The sequence below is a fragment of the Corvus hawaiiensis genome, chromosome 24 (assembly GCF_020740725.1).
Source record: "Corvus hawaiiensis isolate bCorHaw1 chromosome 24, bCorHaw1.pri.cur, whole genome shotgun sequence".
Lineage (NCBI taxonomy): Eukaryota > Metazoa > Chordata > Aves > Passeriformes > Corvidae > Corvus > Corvus hawaiiensis.
The window spans coordinates 1,359,846-1,378,665 of NC_063236.1; the positions used below are offsets into that span (position 1 = coordinate 1,359,846).

The 18,820-nt window shown below is 57.3% G+C and overlaps 1 protein-coding gene across 4 annotated transcripts in view; it reads right to left on the reverse strand.

Annotated features, from left to right (window-relative positions):
* Window positions 1-18,820, reverse strand: part of R3HDM2 (R3H domain containing 2) — a 40,581-nt gene that overhangs the window by 1,881 nt on the left and 19,880 nt on the right. For 2 of the 4 annotated variants that reach the window (XM_048327453.1, XM_048327452.1), the window contains exons 3-23: window positions 18,488-18,529; window positions 17,975-18,061; window positions 17,630-17,756; window positions 15,743-15,821; window positions 15,020-15,079; window positions 14,702-14,842; window positions 14,118-14,226; window positions 12,909-13,004; window positions 11,982-12,013; window positions 9,821-10,053; window positions 7,261-7,430; window positions 5,020-5,109; window positions 4,192-4,434; window positions 3,502-3,628; window positions 2,835-3,070; window positions 2,358-2,512; window positions 1,832-1,932; window positions 1,050-1,219; window positions 758-902; window positions 571-671; window positions 389-473 (exon numbers count right to left, since the gene is read on the reverse strand). In XM_048327453.1, coding sequence (XP_048183410.1) covers window positions 389-473; window positions 571-671; window positions 758-902; window positions 1,050-1,219; window positions 1,832-1,932; window positions 2,358-2,512; window positions 2,835-3,070; window positions 3,502-3,628; window positions 4,192-4,434; window positions 5,020-5,109; window positions 7,261-7,430; window positions 9,821-10,053; window positions 11,982-12,013; window positions 12,909-13,004; window positions 14,118-14,226; window positions 14,702-14,842; window positions 15,020-15,079; window positions 15,743-15,821; window positions 17,630-17,756; window positions 17,975-18,061; window positions 18,488-18,529 — 2,629 coding nt within the window. The remainder of the gene's footprint in view (window positions 1-388; window positions 474-570; window positions 672-757; window positions 903-1,049; window positions 1,220-1,831; window positions 1,933-2,357; window positions 2,513-2,834; window positions 3,071-3,501; window positions 3,629-4,191; window positions 4,435-5,019; window positions 5,110-7,260; window positions 7,431-9,820; window positions 10,054-11,981; window positions 12,014-12,908; window positions 13,005-14,117; window positions 14,227-14,701; window positions 14,843-15,019; window positions 15,080-15,742; window positions 15,822-17,629; window positions 17,757-17,974; window positions 18,062-18,487; window positions 18,530-18,820) is intronic. The other 2 variants (XM_048327454.1, XM_048327455.1) reach the window with 2 other exon arrangements.

An 18,820-nucleotide genomic window follows, 5' to 3' on the forward strand; every position in this document is an offset into this window, starting at 1 on the left:
AGATCTCAGTGTCTGGACACTCACTTTCTGCTGATAAAGAGGAATAAAATCCCAGTTCTGCCAGCTCCACCTGCTCCATCATTTCCACCCTCTGAGAGGCAGGAACAGGACCCAGGTGTCCTTTTCCTCCAGAGGTTTTACTCCCTGTTCTCCCACCTCCCTCGGGGCACAGCGGGCTGGGGCTGGATCTGCTGCACCCCCAGCCTGGGCTCACCTGGACTGGGGGGTGTTTGTGGGTGTGGGGAGGAAGGACTGGCAGGAGCCACTGTCCAAAACCAGCACGGGGTCCTGTGGGATGCTGGCTTCCAGGGCAGGGATGGCACCTGGAGTCTCCAACATCCGTATGTGGGGACATCAGAGGGCAAAGGGGCTCGAGGGGGTCACTTGCCTACATCACTTGTCCCCAGGTCGGTGGACGCTGACTTTAGGGCCTGTCTCTTGCTCCGGTTTCCGTGTTTCATTCCGGTCTGCCCCTTGAAGGATAAAAAGGGCACCGTGTCACCTCAGGGGACACTGTGGCTTCACAGAGCCACAGAAGGGCCAGGAAAGGACGGCCTGGCCCGGCTGTACCTGGTGTCCTGTGTAGCTGGGCTGGTTGTGGAGCAGCGGCGGGGGACACAGGGACAGGTTGTACTGCAGCGGCTGGCCCAGCAGCGAGTACCGCCCGTCACCTGCACAAGGAGCCCGAGTTTGTGGGATCCCGGGAAATGCCGCAGCATTCCCAGCCCCGAGCTGGCCCCACACACCTCCCCCTTACCTTGTGCCGGGCCCATGGGCCGGGGGAACTGTGTGAGGACGGGGAGGGGGCTCAGCCCCGTGCACACGCTGTTGAGGTTGGTGACGGGCGACGGCGTCGGGGACTGGGTGGGGGATGTGATGGGGCTGTTCAGCTGGGTGCTGGCCTGGGGGAGGGACAGTGTCAGACACCCCCAGTGCTTGTGACCACTCCCACACCTGCCTTGACCCCATGGGGTAACCCCCCACCCCTCACCCAGCCCACCCCGAAGGCTGAGCTGCCTCCTTCCCGTCCCTCCCAGTCCCCCCAGTACCTGAGCACTGGTGTCGGGGTTGTAGAGGTCTCCTGGCTTCTGCCCCCGCTGCTCCAGGCTGTAGTACTTACAATGGCTCCACTGCACCACGGGGGGGTTCTGGGGGGCCTGGGGGCCGTTGGGGACATTCAGCTGCATCACCACCACACCGGGGCCTGACGGGGACACCCCTGGGGACAGACACAGGCACAGATGGCTCTGCTGCTGTGGGACACGGGGCACCTGCCCGGCCCTGCCACTGCACACCCTTCCCTACGATCCCGCTCTGGACTCTCTCCTCTGCCACTCCTGCCTTTCTCCAGCTGCAAAAACCCCACCAGGACCTGCTGGGGATTCCTCTCTAATATCAAAGGTTACATCTGGGAGTGATGATGATTAATTCAGGAGAAATGGGAGCACAGGGGTCAAGCTGATGGATGGCAGCTCAGTGACCGCTCTGAGCATCTCCACAGAACTCCAGGCAAAGGCTCTGAGCACGGATCCAGGCACAGACCTCCACCATCCCAGTCCAGCTTCTGCCCCAGCTCGCTCCCAGCAGCCGTGACAGGGAGCAGGAATCCCGAGGCTCCCCATCCGCAGTTCTTCCCGCTCTCGCCAATCCACAGCTCCCTCCACCCCCCTGCCCACCATGGCAGGGAGATGCCAGGCACGAGCCAGTGCCACATCCTGATCATTCCCAGACTAAGGAATCCCCTTGCACAGAAGCTGCCAGATTTGGCCGTGATCCAAAAGCTGATCCCACCCGTGCAGTCGATGCCAGCCCTGCCCGTGGCCCCTCGTACCTGAATACTGCTGCTGCATCTGGGGGGGGCTGCAGGGCGCCGGGGACTGCGGCATCTGGTACTGCTCAGAGCCAGGAGGCTGCAGGAACCCCACGGATGGGCTGTGGGGCAGAGGGCTCAGGTGAGGATGGGGAGGAAGAGCTGGGGCATCTGCGCAGGTAATTCGCAGCTCCCTCTTTACTGGGATGGCTGGGCACATGGGAGCCTCTGGAGAGGGCTGGGCACATGGGAGCCTGACACGCTGGTGGCCAGGAAGCCCTGACTAAGGGAGCCAGGAATGGACAAGGTCAGGGAGGAGCAGCACTTGTGGCGCCCAGCCCCCTCCAGCCACAGGAGCAGGGTGTGCTCACAGCAGGATCATCATGGAATCACCAAACACAATCATGGAATCTCCCGAGTTGGAAGGGACCCACAAGGATCATCAAGGCTGACTCCTGGCCTTGATGGGACACCCCCAAAACCCCCACCGTGGGCACAGCACCCCTTTCTCCCCCAGGCAGGCCAGAACCCCCGGGCAGAGCTTCACCTGGTGCCGTTCTGCTGGGCAGTGGGGATAACGCTGTAGTAGATGGGGACCCCTCCAGCCTGGAGCCCCCCCTGCACAGACTGGCTGGCTGGCACAAGCACCGGCTGCTGGAAGGGCTGCTGGACCACGTTCTGGGACTCACTGGCCATGGGAACCTGGGCAGGGAGGAAAGCAGCAGGTAACAGGTAACAGAGCAGGGGGAACAACCAAGGTGAAGAGATTCCAGGTGGTTTTTCCTTACAGCCCAGAGCAACCTCACCCAGGCACAGGCAGCCCCTCCCAGAGATTCTCCCGGTCCCCCTGCTCCAGATCCATCCCAAGGATTCCCACATGGATGTGCCCTCCCCAAGCTGGCAGGAATGCCCTGTGAGCAGATCCCCACCTCGGGCTCCATCCCTTAGGCACAGGAACGGGGCACATCCTGCACAGCCGAGGCCCCCTCCCAGCACCCCACGCTGGGCAGCAGCAGATGCCCACCTGGTACGAAGGCAGCGGCGTGTACTGCACCATCAGACCTTGCATCTGGCTCCCCATCCCACTCCTCTGGCTGCTGAGGAGCCCGGGGGGCTGCGCCTGCTGCACCCCCATCACGCTCTGCATCTGGCCCCCCATGTTGTTCCTCTGGCTGTTGAGGAGCCCGGGGGGCTGCGCCTGCTGCACCCCCATCACACCTTGGTATGTTTGCTGCTGGTTGGACATCATTGGCTGTAAACCTGCCAGAACAAGGTTTTGATGGAGCAGCTTCCCAGTTGGACACAGGAAACAGCCCCAGATTTTGGATTTAGGGAATCAATTCCTGCTCTGCTCCCACCTCCTGCTAAAGAGTGGGGAAAGGGCTTCCCTTAGAGCAGATGTGAACACACCCAAGGGAAGCTCCTGGCTTTAAATCCCCCTGGCAGCCCCTCAGTGGGGCTTAAATCCACCTCATCCCCCCTCCAGTGAGCTGAGAGCGGAGGGAGGGGAAGGACTCAACAGCCTCTGCAAATGGAGGCATCCCAACCTCCCAGCCAAGAGGCAGGTCCAGCAAAGAGTGGGAGACAGGGAAGAGTGACCTGGCCCCACACAGCACACGGGAGATCTTTGGAGCCAACAAAAGCAACAAGAAAGGGAAAGCTGCCCCCATCCCCGCTTTCCAGCCCCTTACCTGGCTGCTGGGACTGCTGGGGGAGTTGCTGTGGGCGCTGGGAGCTGTAGGCCACTGGGTGACTGAGGGGTCGGTATTGCTGGCTGGAGTTCGGGTACTGCCCGGGGGGGTAGTAAGAAACCTGAATCTATTGGGGGCAAGAAAACACCATGGTGAGGACATGGCAAGGGGCAGGACCAAGAAAGCTGGTCCCCCAGGACCAGTTTTCTCTCTCACCTGGCCTGGCTTCTGCCGAAGGGAACCACCCAGGGCTTTGGCTCTGGCCAGCTGATGGCTCCTCGGGGAACCGCAGCCCCTTCCCGCGCCTCCCAGCCTCCTCATCCAAGCCTTTCCCAGCACAGTAGTGCAAGAGCACAGTAGGCACAACTCTCTCCTCACAGCTCAGGGGACAATCCTAGAGGTCACAAAGCCCTGCAGGACCCCAAAGAGAGCTTAGAGGTGTCAGCCCTGAGTCCGGCCACTGTCCCTCCCCCACTGCTGAGAGCCAGGAGTGGCCCTGGGGGTCCCAGGTAAGAGCCTCGTGGGCTCAGAGGGACACGGGGATCATCCTGTGCCTAGCAGGGGAGCACGAGACCCGGAGCCTGGACCCCCGTGGATGGATCCATCACCAACTAGCAGCAGAAAAAGAGGGACCCGCTCCCCAGCAGTCCCTGGCCTGGCAGCTCTGGGGATGTCCCCTTGTGTCCTTACTTGCTGGGGAGGCTGAATGTAGCCCTGGGGCTGCAGCACCTGCTGAGTGGGGGCCGTGTGCCCCGAGGCGGAGTAGCTGGAGGTGGGGATGGGTTGCCCAGGGGTTGCCATGATGAATCCTGTCTGCTGAGGGTGCTGGGAGATGAGGGATGACTGGAACATCGCCGAGGAAGGATCCGGGGCTTCCGTCGAGCCCTGTCGGCTGAGGCTGATCTGCCCGAAGGGGCTGCTGAGCTCGTCGGCCTGGAGTGGGATAAGGGAAGGATGGAGGAGGGTGGCACGTGGGACAGCAGCAGGGAGGACACAGCTCTGCTGGTAAATGCAGACCCCTTCTCCCTGCTCTGGGAGCAGCTCCCCCAAAAAGGCCCCCACGCACGAGCCACAGCCCCAGAGCAGCACAGGGGGACATGCGAACTGGGGGGGCCAAATGCTCAGCGGACACGGGGGACACTGCGGGGTCCCACGCAGGCAGGGGTGACTCCAGGCCAGCGGCCACGTCCCACAGGGCACACCATTCCCAAAAGATCCCAGTGGAGACAACACAGGGGCTTGGCTGAGCCCACAGGGCGGCCCCAGACCCCAGCACTGAGCACAGGCATGGCTGGGGAGATCTGGGCTTGGAATTTGCTCTTCCCAGGCTCTTTCCAAGAGCTCCACTCCAGCAGCAGTGCTCCCGTGGCCTCGGGCATCCCGCTGCAGCGCAGAGCTCCGTGAATCCCAGCCCCAGGGGGTGGGTGTCCGGGACGTACCTGATCAGCACAAGCTCACACAACACAAACACAGCACAGAGCACAACAGACAGTGCAGAAGAGGAACTGGGGTTTGTACCAGGTTGTACTGCTGGGGTGGAGAGACTGGCAAGAGGACTTGGGGGCAGGAGCTTGGAGAGTACGGAACGGGCTGCAGCGCCGGGACCGGCTACGACCAGCAGAGAAGGGAATGGAGGGAGAGGAAAAGGGGAATAAAAAGGAAGGGAGGGAGGGAGGGAGGAAGGAAGGAAGGAAGGAAGGAAGGAAGGAAGGAATTCGGAAGGAAGGAATTCGGAAGGAAGGAAGGAGTTCGGAAGGAAGGAAGGAATTAGGAAGGAAGGAAGGAAGGAAGGAAGGAAGGAAGGAAGGAAGGAAGGAATTCGGAAGGAAGGAAGGAAGGAAGGAAGGAAGGAAGGAAGGAAGGAAGGAAGGAAGGAAAAGGGAAGAAGGAAAAGGAAGGAAAAGGAAGGAGAAGGAAGGAGAAGGAAGGAGAAGGAAGGAGAAGGAAGGAGAAGGAAGGAGAAGGAAGGAGAAGGAAGGAGAAGGAAGGAGAAGGAAGGAGAAGGAAGGAGAAGGAAGGAGAAGGAAGGAAAAGGAAGGAAAAGGAAGGAAAAGGAAGGAAAAGGAAGGAGAAAAAGAAGGAACAACAAGGTTAGTCAAGTGAGCCAACTGCAAACACAGAGGGGCGTTGCAGGGGTTGGGAAGCACAGAGACCATTCCAGGGCAGCATCCATCCCATCAGATACAGCCCAGCCGGAGGCTCTGCAGAGCTGGGGACGAGTGAGCTGCCCCAAAGCAGCTCCTGCCTGGCAGGAAGAGTGACACGAGTTCACCAGGGCCAGCAGCAGCAGGAGCAGCGTCTCCCAGCACAGCCCTCGTGTCTCTCCCGTTTCCAGCATTCCCTGCAGTGCTCCTTGGCCATTCCTGCACACTCACCTTCCACAGGGACCCCCACTGTGTCACCTGGGGCACCGGCTTTATGAGAACCCCTCGCTCAAACCCCACACCCCCTGCTTTGGGCACTGTGATGGTCAGTGCTGGACAGGGGGGTTTGATCTTTTCATTTGACCTTTGGTGACATGGAAAGGACAGGGACATGGGGCTGGTGCATTTCCAGACCCTTCACCAACAGTCAAACCCTTGAAATCAGTTTTACCAGGACCTAAACCCTTGGACGAGACAGTAGAAGATACAAACTGAAACCCCAGCACAACCCGGTGATCCTGCACGAGATCCCACCCAGGGACTCTGCATTTCCAGCTCCAGACAGACACCCCAGGGACACAGCTCATCCCTTGAGCCCCAGAATCCTCCACAAACAGATCCACAACCCCAGAGCCACTCCAGGGCTCTCCCCTCTGCTGCAGCTGGGAACAGCCAGCAAGGAGCTGTTCCTGTTACCTGCACTAAAAGCTTTTCGAGGAGGTTCTTCCCTCCTCTCATTCCAGTCTAGTGAAAACACTGAGAATCACAGAGCAGCCCAAGCTGGAAGGGCCCTCAGGAGAACACGTGGTCCAACTTTTCATGGGAAAGGGAGCCTTGGTGTGGTTATCCAGCAACCTCCCTGCCCTGCTGCACCTTGAACCCCTCCGCTGTAACTCCAGCAGCTCTTTGCTGTAGGAGACACCACGAGCCCAAGGTGATGCCAGAGGAGTCTTGTGGAGCTCCTGGGCAGGCTGAGGTCCAGCACCAACGTGTGGGACAGGAAGGTGCTGTGGACACCCCCACACCACCACCCACTCCACATGAATGTGCTCCCCAAACCTCACATTGGGATGGTTCCCACCCCATCCCCACCCCTGCAGCAGGGCAGGGCTGGGCTGTGGTTGGACACAGCCTCGGGAGCAGAACATGGACATGGGAATGTCACCCATGGGTGCTTCCTGGAGGGTTCCAGCCCTGGGAACAGCCCAGCAGGCTGTGGGACACGGAACACCCCTTGGCTTTAACTCAGGGATGGATGGTCTGGAGGACACAACAGGCATTGCTCCAGGCCTGCCTTCCCCCAGGACTTCAGATCAGCCCTGGGGAGCTCAAATCCAACACCCATTCGGGATGGTGCTGAGTGGAACTGGTTCCAGTTTGCCACGCATCCAAAGGGCTACAGACCCTTTTCCAGGGGGGCTGCTGGCCTGAGCAGACCATAGGGAGCTGGGAAGGTGGGATATCCCACAGAATCACTCAGACACAGCAAAGCCCAACCTCCTCCTGCTCTGCCATCAGCACAGCAGGACAGCGAGCGTGGGGACCCCCAAAGCCCAGAGCACCCCGGGATTCCTCCAGCCCGGCCTCCCCACTCCCTGTGCCCTGTGGGACTCACCTGGGACATCATGGGGCTGCTCATGGCCGGCTGCTGCTGGCCTGGGGGGAGGCCGGGGGCCTGCGGGGGCGGCTGTGGGGGCGGCTGCGGGGCCGTGCAGGGCAGGAGGCCACGGCTGGGCTGCGACGATGGGGACTGGCTGCAGGTCTCAGGGGCACCTAGCACCAAACCTGCAACAGAGACAGGCATGGAGGGCTGGGATCCAGGAGGAAAGGGGAGGGCTCGGGGGGATCCTGTCACGGCTGGAGCTCCCACGGGGACACGCGAGCAGGCGGTGGGATGAGGGACGGTTTGTCTCTGCTCACAGCAAAGCAAGGTGCTGACGCTCCAGGGCGTGGCACCTCCCTCCTCGCCATGTCCAGGTGCACACACTGACCCTCCAAAGCTGATCAGGGATCTCCTCCTCTGCCCCACATGCAGGGAAGAGGAATTGGGCTGCCAACAGCAGCACTGGCCCGGTGGAGGCTCTTCACCCCCACAGGATCCCAAAACCAGGGAGCTGCCAGGCACACCTGCGTCAGCTCAGGACCACGAGAGTCTGTGGGAAAGAGCTGGAGAGCTGCTCCCAGTCCCAGCTCAGCTCTGAGCACAGCCCCACCTGCACACCAACGCTGTCATGACCCATCTGACTGCCCGGAGCAGAGGGGAGTGGGGGGATCCCATTCCACGGCCTCACTGAGCCCCTTTTCTCCCAGGAAAAGGCTGGGAGATGATGGCAGGCTGAAAGCAATTCTTTCCCATGGCAGGAAAAGCTGGGAAGGAGCACGATATGCACTGCTGGCACCCAGCTGGGAAGTGTCTCCTCAGTATTCCGGTCTTACTTCCAGAAATAAAAGGGTTGTGCAACTACTGCTCGATGCCCAGTGGCTGCTGTTTAACCAGTGCTGCCTCTGATCTCCCACATTTCCACAGCTGATCTCCAGGGATTCTGCTGAGGAGCTCTGTCAGCAGCCACACACTGCAAAGGAGGGAATATTCCACTGGCCCAGCTGCTCAAAGACTGGATGGGAAAAGAGCCCCTGAGTCCCAAGCACTTCCACCCCCACGGAATAAACACGAGGATGTGGAAGAAGGTGGGCTTGGTGTTTTTTCCCCTCGAGTGACAATTCCTTTGCATTTTTTTTCCCTTTCTCCCAAGATGTTTCTGATCACTTGCCATTATATAAAGCCTGGAAAGCAAATGTTCTGTTCCCAGGGTGGGGCCTGGAGGGAAAATTACAGGAAGAGCCAAAAAGCAGCTTTTCTCTCACTCTGCTCGGCACACGCCGGGACAGATCTTCAGTAAGTGCTCCCAGCACTCCATGAATCAGTCCTGGAGGTGGCTGCAGCTCCCAGAGTGAGCACAGCCCTGCACACGATGGGAACAGGATCCCAGGAGACACCATGGGCACCTCTGAACTGGGAGATGAAGGTGTGGTTCCAAAGCCAGGCTGGGTGCTGGGATCCAGCCCTGGAAGGATTCTTGTGGAGCAGTTATTGCCCACATGCACCAATCTGCCCCTCCTGCCCACAAAAATGATGGTTCCCAAGGGTTTGGCACCTGCTGCTGACCAGTGGGAACAGAGGACGGTGGGACAACACCAGGTTCTGCTCAGTGACACCACAAAGCCACCAGCTGCCCCACAGCTCCTCAGCTGTCATGGGATTAAATGAGAGCAAAACCCAGGCTGCCTCTTCCACAAACATCTTGCAGGTGTTTCAGCCAAGCAGCTGGTTGGAAATCAGGGATTCTGCTCCTCCCTGACCCAGGGGAGGTGTCCTGGACATGCCCACCCAGCACACACATCCCTTGGGAAGCTGCTGCCAGAACAGGCCACCCGTGACACCCCAGGGGAACATCCCCCGTGCGTGGGCTGGGCTGGATGGACAAGGAAGGACTGAGCTGAAGCAGCAGAGAGACTCGGGATCCTAATTCCCTTTGGCTCCAGCCAAATTCCCCTTGGCTCCCAGCAGCTCTGGAGCTCAAGCCTGCAGTTTGCTCCCATCCCGTGAATCCCTGAGAGAACATCATGGGCAGATCCCAGTTACAGAGTCTTTGACGAGGTAACTGCAACGTCTGACGAGACCCATGGGTGACACCTTTCATGGCCCTCCTCCTTGGAAAGCAAGACCCAGTGCCAGGAGATTCATCCTGAGGATCCTCAGGGGTGGGAGAGATTTTGGAAGCAGAAGGGAACAGCAACACAACTTGGGGCACAGCAGAGGAGAGAAAACAACACAAATTGGGAGTTTGAGTCGCAGGGGCTGGGAGCAAACTCTGCCCTTTGCCCCAGGTAACTCTGCTGAAGGGATGGGAGAGGTAATGGTGAGCTCTGAAGAAGCAGGTGATGAACCAGGTGGCACAACCAGCTGGCACATCCATGCCAGGCTACTGAGATCCTGGTGCCACCCATGTCCTGTTTTAACCAGAGCATCACAAGCCCCAGTTCCCCAGCCCAAAACCAGTCTGCCAGGTGCCCTTTGGCAGGGAAAGAGCTTCAGTTCCCCAGCCCAAAAACTGTGTGCCAGGTGCCCTTTGGCAGGGAAAGGGCTCCACACCTGCCTGGAAGCAGCGCTGTACCTGCCCGTGACGTCCTGCTGGCAGTGCTGCCCTTGCTGCTCCCGATGCTGTCCCCCCGGGTCAGGATGGAGATGCCACTGAAGCTGCTGGCTTTGGTGACGGGCGGCCGCAGGCTGCGGATGGAGCCGTCCGAATCCGTGCTGCTCCAGGGCCGTGGCTCCAGGGATTTGATCTCGCTCTCGGTGCTGCTCTGGCGGCTGCCCGAGGCCCGGCTCAGCCCGTCCCGGTTGCCCCTGCAGAGAACAGAGGAGTCAAACTGGGCTCCAGTGAAGGGGCAGTGGCAGAGCTGCTGGTGCCGCACCAGCACACCCAGGGCAGGGTGGTGGGGACAGTCAGCAGCTGGGTTTGGGACCCTTTTGGGGCGGGGGAGGGGGGGGAGTCTGACAGCAAAAACCTCCCCAGGGCACAGCTTTTTGTGCTGACCCAGTCCCTGCAGTGACAGGCAGCTCCTGGCCCCTTCCCCAGCCTGACTCCAGCCTGGAGGAGACCCCAGCAGGGTCAGAGTAAGATCCTGTGCTAAAAAGCTCCCCATTTTAGAACGGGGAGCTTTTAAAAGCCTGGAGACAAGGCTGATGGAGACCTTGGACACCACTTCCCACCCCAGCCCTGGTGAGGATTTCTGCCCAGCTGGGCCTGTTTGCCCAAAGCTGTGGCTGCCCCATCCCTGGAGGTGTCCAAGGCCAGGTTGGACAGGGCTTGGAGCAACCTGGGATGGTGGGAGGTGTCCCTGCCTATGGCATGGGGGTGGAAAGGGATGAGTTTTAAAGTCCCTTGCAACCCAAACCATTCCAGGATTCTGGGATATCACTACCCCAGAGCTGTGCCCCCACTGACCACCCTCCCTCAGCCCAGGCCAGCTCTGGCCACAGCAGGATTTTAGGGACTATCAGCACATGACCCCGAGCAGTGAGCCTGGTCTATCAGCCCAGTTAGGAAGCCTGGGAATGGGTTCCTGGGCTTTCCCTGGGGATGGATGGTGAGGAAGAGCTGCCAAGCCTGGCTCAGAAAAAAGAGGCTTGGAAGGAACTCCTGAGGTGATGTCCTGGGCTGCTGGGAGTGTGTGGGAGCCAAAAATGCATCTCTTGGAAAAGCAGCACAATGGTTATGTCCCTAGAGAGCTCAAAATGGTCCCGAGGCCCACATCTCCTTCCTCTCCCATCCAGGGAAACCCCAAAAGCAGCTTGACCGAGCTCCTCGGGGCCTGGGCACCACAGGCAGGGAAGCTCTTGGCACAGCTGGGGCTGCAGCTCAGCTCCCAAAGCTGCAGCCCCATCAGCAACGGGGTTTTTGCTCCATTCTGGGGGAGTTTTACTCCAACCTCACAGATCTGAGAACTGTCCTCGCTGTCCTGAATACCCCAGGCACAGCCCCTGTGACTGTGCTGAGGACACCGCATTCTCCAGGACAGCCTGAGGCAGGTGACGGCCCAAGGAGAGGCACAAAGCTGCTCCTGCCTGGCTCAGATCCTCCTGTCCTGTCCCACACGGAGCTGCCCCATCTCCAGAGCTTTGGCTGGGACAGCAGAGCCCAGCAGGGATGAGGCTCTCTCCCTTTTGATCCCGTTTTTATCCCCACACCTCGGCAGCCGGGTCTGTGCCCGGTGACTCACCAGCCTCACGCCAACCCTTTCATCCATGGGAAAACTGCTTAATAAGAAAATGCTGCTCAAACACGTTCCCAGGGCCCTCAGCAGCTCCTCTGGCTGAGCTGGAGCCTGAGACACTTCACTGTCACCATTAAATCATCCAGCCTTGATAATCAGGGATTAGGGACAACCCTGCCTGATCCTAATGCTGATCCCGGCACTGTAAGGGCAGGGATTTCCTATCCTTTTGGGGAACAAGAAGTGGAATGGTTTGAAAACTGCTGGAATTCCTCCCTGCCATTCCCAGCCTCCTTTTTAATTGATGAATCAGCCAAAAAAGGACTCCAAATTGACGTTGCAAAGAAAACACCGTCAGTAAGTCCACGAGCAGCTGCGCATGGGGGGGACTCAGCAGGACACAGCACAAAATAAATCACACAGAGATCCCTACAAATCTGCCTCTGTCTGTGGGATACAAACAAAGCCTTCTGTGGAGAGTCTGATGAGGGGAAAGCATAATTTTAGAGTCATGCAGGGCTCTGGAGACACCCCCAGGGGCTGCAGGGCAGCACTCACCTGCTGTCCGTGAGGTATCCGTTCTGGCCAGACTGGGAGCACGACGACGGAGATGGGGAGGAAAGAAAAGGGAAATTTAGTAACTCTGGAAGAACAAACCCAGGTGATTCCAGAGGGTGGGGCTGGGACAGTGTGTGTTGAAGTCTGGTGTCGAACCTCCTGCACATCAGCTCCCTGTGGATCTCCAGCCAGGCCTCTGGGAACCTTTCCTGATCCCTGCGAACCCGAGATCTCTCAAATCTGAGTCCTCAGCTCCCTCCTGCATTGAAGCAGCTTTGATTTGTCCATGTGACAATCGAGGCCAGGCACAGAAGGGTCTTTATGGACTAAATGCAGCATTTGGAGCTGACTCCAGCTGGGAGTGCCCTTGGAGCAGCCTCCGAGCCAGATGGGAGCGTGGGACACGGCTCCAAGCAGAGAGCAGGGATTTCAGGAAGCAATACCCGAGCTGGACACTTCATGAGACAGACAATAAACAGCCTCCTCAAATTCCTCTTGGGAATGCCCAAATTCCTTGTGGGAATGCCCAAATTCCCCCAGGAAAGGCAGAGCCCTGCACTGCTGGGTCAGGAGGTAGAAGCTCCAGCACGGGGAAGAAACTGGGAGATGCAGCTGCTGCTCCCTTTGGGGCAGGAACTGGTTTTCTGACCACCCCAAAAATGCCACTGTGTAAATTTATCATCTTCTGGGCAGCAAGGAACAGGACTGTATCCACTGATCCCTGAAATTTTAGGGAAGGAGCAGATTGGAGGGTGCAGGCGTATCTCAGACGTCTTTGTTGGGAGCTGGAATTCACTGGCATATCCCCAAAATTCTGGGAAATTGGTCAAAAAGGCAACAACAAGACCTGACCTCTCAGCATATTCAAGGCCACCTTCTGCCCCAAAGCTCCAGGAGGGTCCTGGCAGGTGAGTGATCCAAACTTACCTCTCGTGCAAATATCCGCTCCCTGACCCGCTGATATTCCTCCTCTCGCTCTTCTATGGATTTGCTCCTTCTCCCATCCTGCAAGGGGAGTCTGATCTGAAGGGACAAACACAGCTCAGGGGTCAGCAGTTGCCAGCGGGAGCAGTCAGCTGCTGGGAATTTTGGGTGGGATGTGGATTAGGTGGTGCCTGGATGCAGTGATTCAGCCTCTGCCTTTGGACCTACCTTCAGGACACCCGAGTCCAGGGATGAACCACCCAGAGGTGCCAGGATGTTCATTCCTGGACATCCATCCACCTCCTGCCCCGAGCACAACCACCCTGCCTGAACTCTGCCTGAGCCAGAGATCAGGAATATCCCCAGCAGTCTGTTCCCAGGGGGAAAAGCTGAAGGTCACCCTTTGGAGCTTGTGCCAACGCTCCTGCTCCCTCAGGGATTCTGTGCTCCGTGGGCAGCCGCACCCTTGAGTGCCACCACAGGGAAACCAAAATCTGGGATTGACTGCAGTGACCAGCTTCTCATCCTGACTGGAATTCAGGAACAGGTCCCAGAGCACAGGACAGCGCTGGGGTGATGTGACTCTGGGGTTAGATGGGATATTGGGAAAGAATTCCTCCCTGGGAGGGTGGGCAGGCCCTGGCACAGGGTGCCCAGAGAAGCTGTGGCTGCCCCTGGATCCCTGGGCATGTCCAAGGCCAGGTTGGATGGGGCTTGGAGCACCCTGGGATAGTGGAAGGTGTCCCTGCCATGGCAGGGGTGGCACTGGATGAGCTTTAAGGTCTTTTCCAACCCGAACCACTCCATGTTTCTATGAAGATGGGAGCTACAAGACCCCGAGATGCCTGGGGAAGGGCAGGACTCACTGCATGCCCTGGGAAGAGAGAGGGGAAAGACACTTGGCAACACTCAGCTGAGGGGTATTCCCAAGGAAACCTTGGCAAAAGGCTCCACCTTAAAACCTGGCCTCGCCCCTGGCTGATTTGAGGGTATGGAGAAGCACACCCATGGAACCCACGCCAAATCTTCATCCATTTCCACAGTACTTGGAAAAGTTTTCACGAAATTCAGATGCTGCTGCTTGGGTGGGGTGGGAGCTTCTATGAAATGCTACTTCAGGAAACCCAAGAGAATTCTGGAGTTGTTCTTGCCTTGTGACCGGTCACATTTGACTTTCCCAAAGGCTGCAGATGCCCCACGGCCACCCCTCACCTGGTTATCATCCCGATCCATGCTGGTGTCATCCCGTTTCAGGATAAACCTCTGCGGGAACTCTGCGTTCTTCTCATCCTTGATGTGCTCGGAGAACCTCTGCTCGGGGCTGCAGGGAAACCAAGCCTTGTTAGGAGGGGAAAACCGGGCCCAGAACAGACCAAGATGTTTATGATGTGAAATTTCAGCTCTGGCTGATGGCATCGAGAGCTCCTGTCCCTTCTCCAGGAACTACAGCGAGCCAGGGAGGGCTGGAAGGAAAAGATTCTTCCCTATTCCTTCGTTCCATGACTCTGATTCTTCTAGAGAGGGATCTCCCCTTCTTATGAGGCAACAAAAAATGTGGTGTGGAACCCATCCTGCTACAGAGCATTCCTGGGCTGGGGGAAAAGGGGGGAAGGGAAGGGAAGGGAAGGGAAGGGAAGGGAAGGGAAGGGAAGGGAAGGGAAGGGAAGGGAAGGGAAGGGAAGGGAAGGGAAGGGAAGGGAAGGGAAGGGAAGGGAAGGGAAGGGAAGGGAAGGGAAGGGAAGGGAAGGGAAGGGAAGGGAAGGGAAGGGAAGGGAAGGGAAGGGAAGGGACCTTACATTCGTGTGTTACTGGTCTTGTTGATGATCACAGCCTTCCCGGTCTGATCCACGTTGTGATCCATCCCAAAATAAGCCGCGACCCGGTGGAGCAGCATCCGGTGGTACGAGGTCATCTGGGGGAACTTCTTGAACTGATTGCTGGGAAGAGGAGGAAAGGGTTGGAATTCCAAGCAGTTGGTCACGTCAGGATGTACAAGGGAAGAGGTCTCCTCACCAGTGTGTCCCAAGAATGTTCCCTTCTCCCCTGGGAGCCCGAATTCCCAAACTCCGCATTACAAACCCCTTTTTCTTGACACAAACTCGATGATCACTTACTTGTTATCACTAATGAACTCCAGAATCTCCTGTTCCAACTTGAGCAGCATCATTCTATCCCTGCCAAGAAAAAAGAAAGGAAAAGGCCACTTTAGGGACAGTGGAACAGCATTTCCTGATCCCGACCCCTCTCCTGCAGCAGAACAAATCCCAAACTCCCGGAGCAGGTGACACCTGATTCCACACGGTAACAGAATGGGCTAAAGAACTCCGTGCTTTGCAAATATTCCAAACTGAACACCAGATTTTTTCCAGTTTAAAGTTGTTTTGCTAACAGTGCTTGGCTTTGGAAAGCCTGAATCTCTGCTCTGCTGGAAGCTCCACTGGTGGAGATTCCAGCTTTGCTATTCCCTTGCCAGCCTTTCCCTCAATTCCACTGATTGTCCCCCCAGCAGCTCCTTTATGGGCTGACACTTGACAATCATTTATAGAAAAGGGTTTAAAGCAATCAGAACTATTTCTTTGCATTCAACCAAATCATTTGTCCTCTCTCTCTCCATCAAACACAATTCCATGTTTGGAATTAAACAGGATATAAAATTACAGTTGTGCTTTTAGTTTCTGCATCGTCCCAGCTCTGGTAACTCCTGGAATTCCGAAGAGGAAAACACAAAACCGCTTGCAGGTCTGTCTGGAGGTGCTGCAATACCCCAGGATACAGGAATGCCCAAAGACAGGGACACACAGACCCCTCAGGGAGAAGTTTTACTGACCAGGACCTACCGTGGGTTTTTTTTCAGTGTATTTACTAAAAATTCATGCAAATCTATTCCAGTGGAGTCTGTATATTCCTGGCTGGAATCTGAAAAAAAAACAACAAGGGCAGCAGAACAAATTAACAAAAAAAACCCCCAAATTACCACAGAGGGAAGGGAAGGGAAGGGAAGGGAAGGGAAGGGAAGGGAAGGGAAGGGAAGGGAAGGGAAGGGAAGGGAAGGGAAGGGAAGGGAAGGGAAGGGAAGGGAAGGGAAGGGAAGGGAAGGGAAGGGAAGGGAAGGGAAGGGAAGGGAAGGGAAGGGAAGGGAGAAAGGAAGGGGAGAGGAGGAAGGAAGGGGAGAGGAGGAAGGAAGGGGAGAGGAAAGGGCTGTGTCTCAGTGTCTGTGTGCACGAGGATGACGTTCCTGCATTCCCCAGTCTAACCCAGGGATTAAGCAGCCTTTTCCCAGGACAGCAGGACCAGCACACCCAGTACAAGGTACTCCAAGGCCCCATTAGGAGGATTCCAGACAGAGTTTGATGGGATGGGTTTGTGGAAGGACACCTTGGCCCCAAGACCACCCCCTGGACCACCCTCCGGACCCTCCTTGCTGTCCCAGCAGGTCCTTGCAGGTGGATATTCCACACCTTGGTCCAAGCAATTTCTGCCTTACAATCCTTAAATGCTGCAGGCTCTAGAGAGCCCTGCTGGCCTGTGTTTCCCCTCTTCCCACAGACTTGTAAATTTAAAAATAATTGCAGAATAAACCAATGAAACTGAATCAGCACCCGTGCAGAGCTGCCCCACGGGGATTTTGGGTGGAATTTCTTCCCCACATCCAACGTGTCTCTTTCAGCCATTTTTATGCCTCAGGAATCTGAGTCTGTTGGGAATGTGTCAGCTTGGAGAATCCCTCCCTCCCTTTCTCCATGCTCTGCTCTGGAAGGATGTGGATGAACCATCTCTGGAAGTGTCCAAGGTCAGGCTGGATGGGGCTTGGAGCAACCTGGGACAGTGGGAGCTGTCCCTGCCATGGCAGGGGTGGGATGGGATGGGATGAGCACGTGTCAACCTGGAGAAGAGAAAGCTCCAGGGAGACCTTAAGAGTCCCTTCCAGGGCCTAAAGGTGCTCCAGGAGAGCTGGAGAGGGACTTGGGACAAGGGATGGAGGGACAGGACACAGGGCACTGACACAGCGCAGGGTTAGGTGGGATACTGGGAGGGAATTCCTCCCTGGGAGGGTGGGCAGGCCCTGGCACAGGGTGCCCAGAGAAGCTGGGGCTGCCCCTGGATCCCTGGCAGTGCCCAAGGCCAGCCTGGACGGGGCTTGGAGCACCCTGGGATGGTGGAAGGTGTCCGTGCCCATGGCAGGGGCTGGGATGGGATGGGATGGGATGGGGTGGGATGGGATGGGATGGGGTGGGATGGGATGGGATGGGATGGGATGGGATGAGCTTTCAGCTCCCTTCCCACCCAAACCATTCCAGGATTCCCTGATGTTATCAACCCCACGGTCCTGCCCAGCAGCAGCAGAGACAACCAAGCCCACATCCAACAGCTGCCCCACCTCCAGAGCATTCCCAGAGCAGGTGAGCAGCACCTGCCCAGTTCAAACCAGCACCTGCCCCAGTTCAAACCAGCACCTGCCCAGTTCAAACCAGCACCTGCCCCAGTTCAAACCAGCACCTGCCCCAGTTCAAACCAGCACCTGCCCAGCTCAAAGCAGCACTTGCCCCAGTTCAAACCAGCACTTGCCCCAGTTCAAACCAGCAGCTGCCCCAGTTCAAACCAGCAGCTGGCTACAGTTCAAACCAGCAGCTGGCTCCAGTTCAAACCAGCACCTGCCCCAGTTCAAACCAGCAGCTGGCTCCAGTTCAAACCAGCACCTGCCCCAGTTCAAACCAGCAGCTGACCTCGAGAGAGCATCTTCCTTGGTGTTTTTTCTTTATTCTTGTCTTTTTCTTCTTTCTCCACCCCATCTTTCATGGATTTCTCCTCTTCCTTGTCAGAGGGGCAGCTCACGTGCAGCTGGATGATGTCCTGGGATGGAACAAAGGACGTTGGAGTCCCTCGGACATTCCCTGAGCCACGGCTGGAGATGCCGGTGGCTGAGAAAAGCACCACGGGAAGGTCTCAACCAGCTCTTGTGGGAATTTTTTTGCTCCCCAAGGCACAGGAGAGAAGACATGGATCATTTCTAGCAAAACATGGATTTCCTGGGCTTCTACACTCCCAAATTTGTCTCATTCTGGGCTTACCTGAGACTCCAGCAGCCCATCCACGAAGGGGCCCGAGGATTCCTCACACACAGCCAAACTCCTGACCAGTTTAAGCTTTGAGTTAGACTGGAAAAGGTAAAAAAAGAGAGTGGTTACAACACCTCAGCCAAAACACACCCTGGAATTCCTGCAGCTGCACTCCCAAGGCACTTGTGCAGCCATTCCCAATTAAACTGCTCAATAAGAGGGATATTCCCCTCAATGTTCAGGGATATACAATGACTTGGAATCCCTGAACAAGGAGTTGTTTTATTCCTTCAGCCTTTGAACCAAACTTTAGGTGAGAAGTTCCCTGCCTGAATTCCTGCACTCCCTGACTTCCAGACAGAGCAATTCCAGCCTTTATCCTGTTAGAAAGGAGCACACGGAAATCCCTGTCCTGCCCATCCCCTGCTGCACGTGGCCTCCAGAGACAGGAAAGGCTCAGGAGCAGCATCCCAAGGCTGGGATCAGGACTCAGCTCAGAATTTGGGATGGCAGCAGAGCTCCTACCTTGGCTCTTTTCCTGGCGTGTCCATGGCTTGACGTTCGCTTCTGTGGAGAGAGAAAAGGGAAGGGAAGAGGCTTAACCTGGAATTCTGCCATTCCTGGGACACAAAAGGGGATCACGGCAGAGACGCTGCTGCTCTGTCTGGAGAGCCACCGAGCCCAGAAATCTCCCCCAGTCCATCCCCAAGTGCCTGGTCAGGCTCTCCCTGCACAGCTCTGGCTCTGCCCATGCAGCTGTGAGCACATCTGGCAGCTGTGCCAGCCCACAGCTGGAATGGCAGCAGCAATCCAGCAGGCAGCTGAGGGTGGGAACTGCTTCAAGCTCCACAAGGAGCC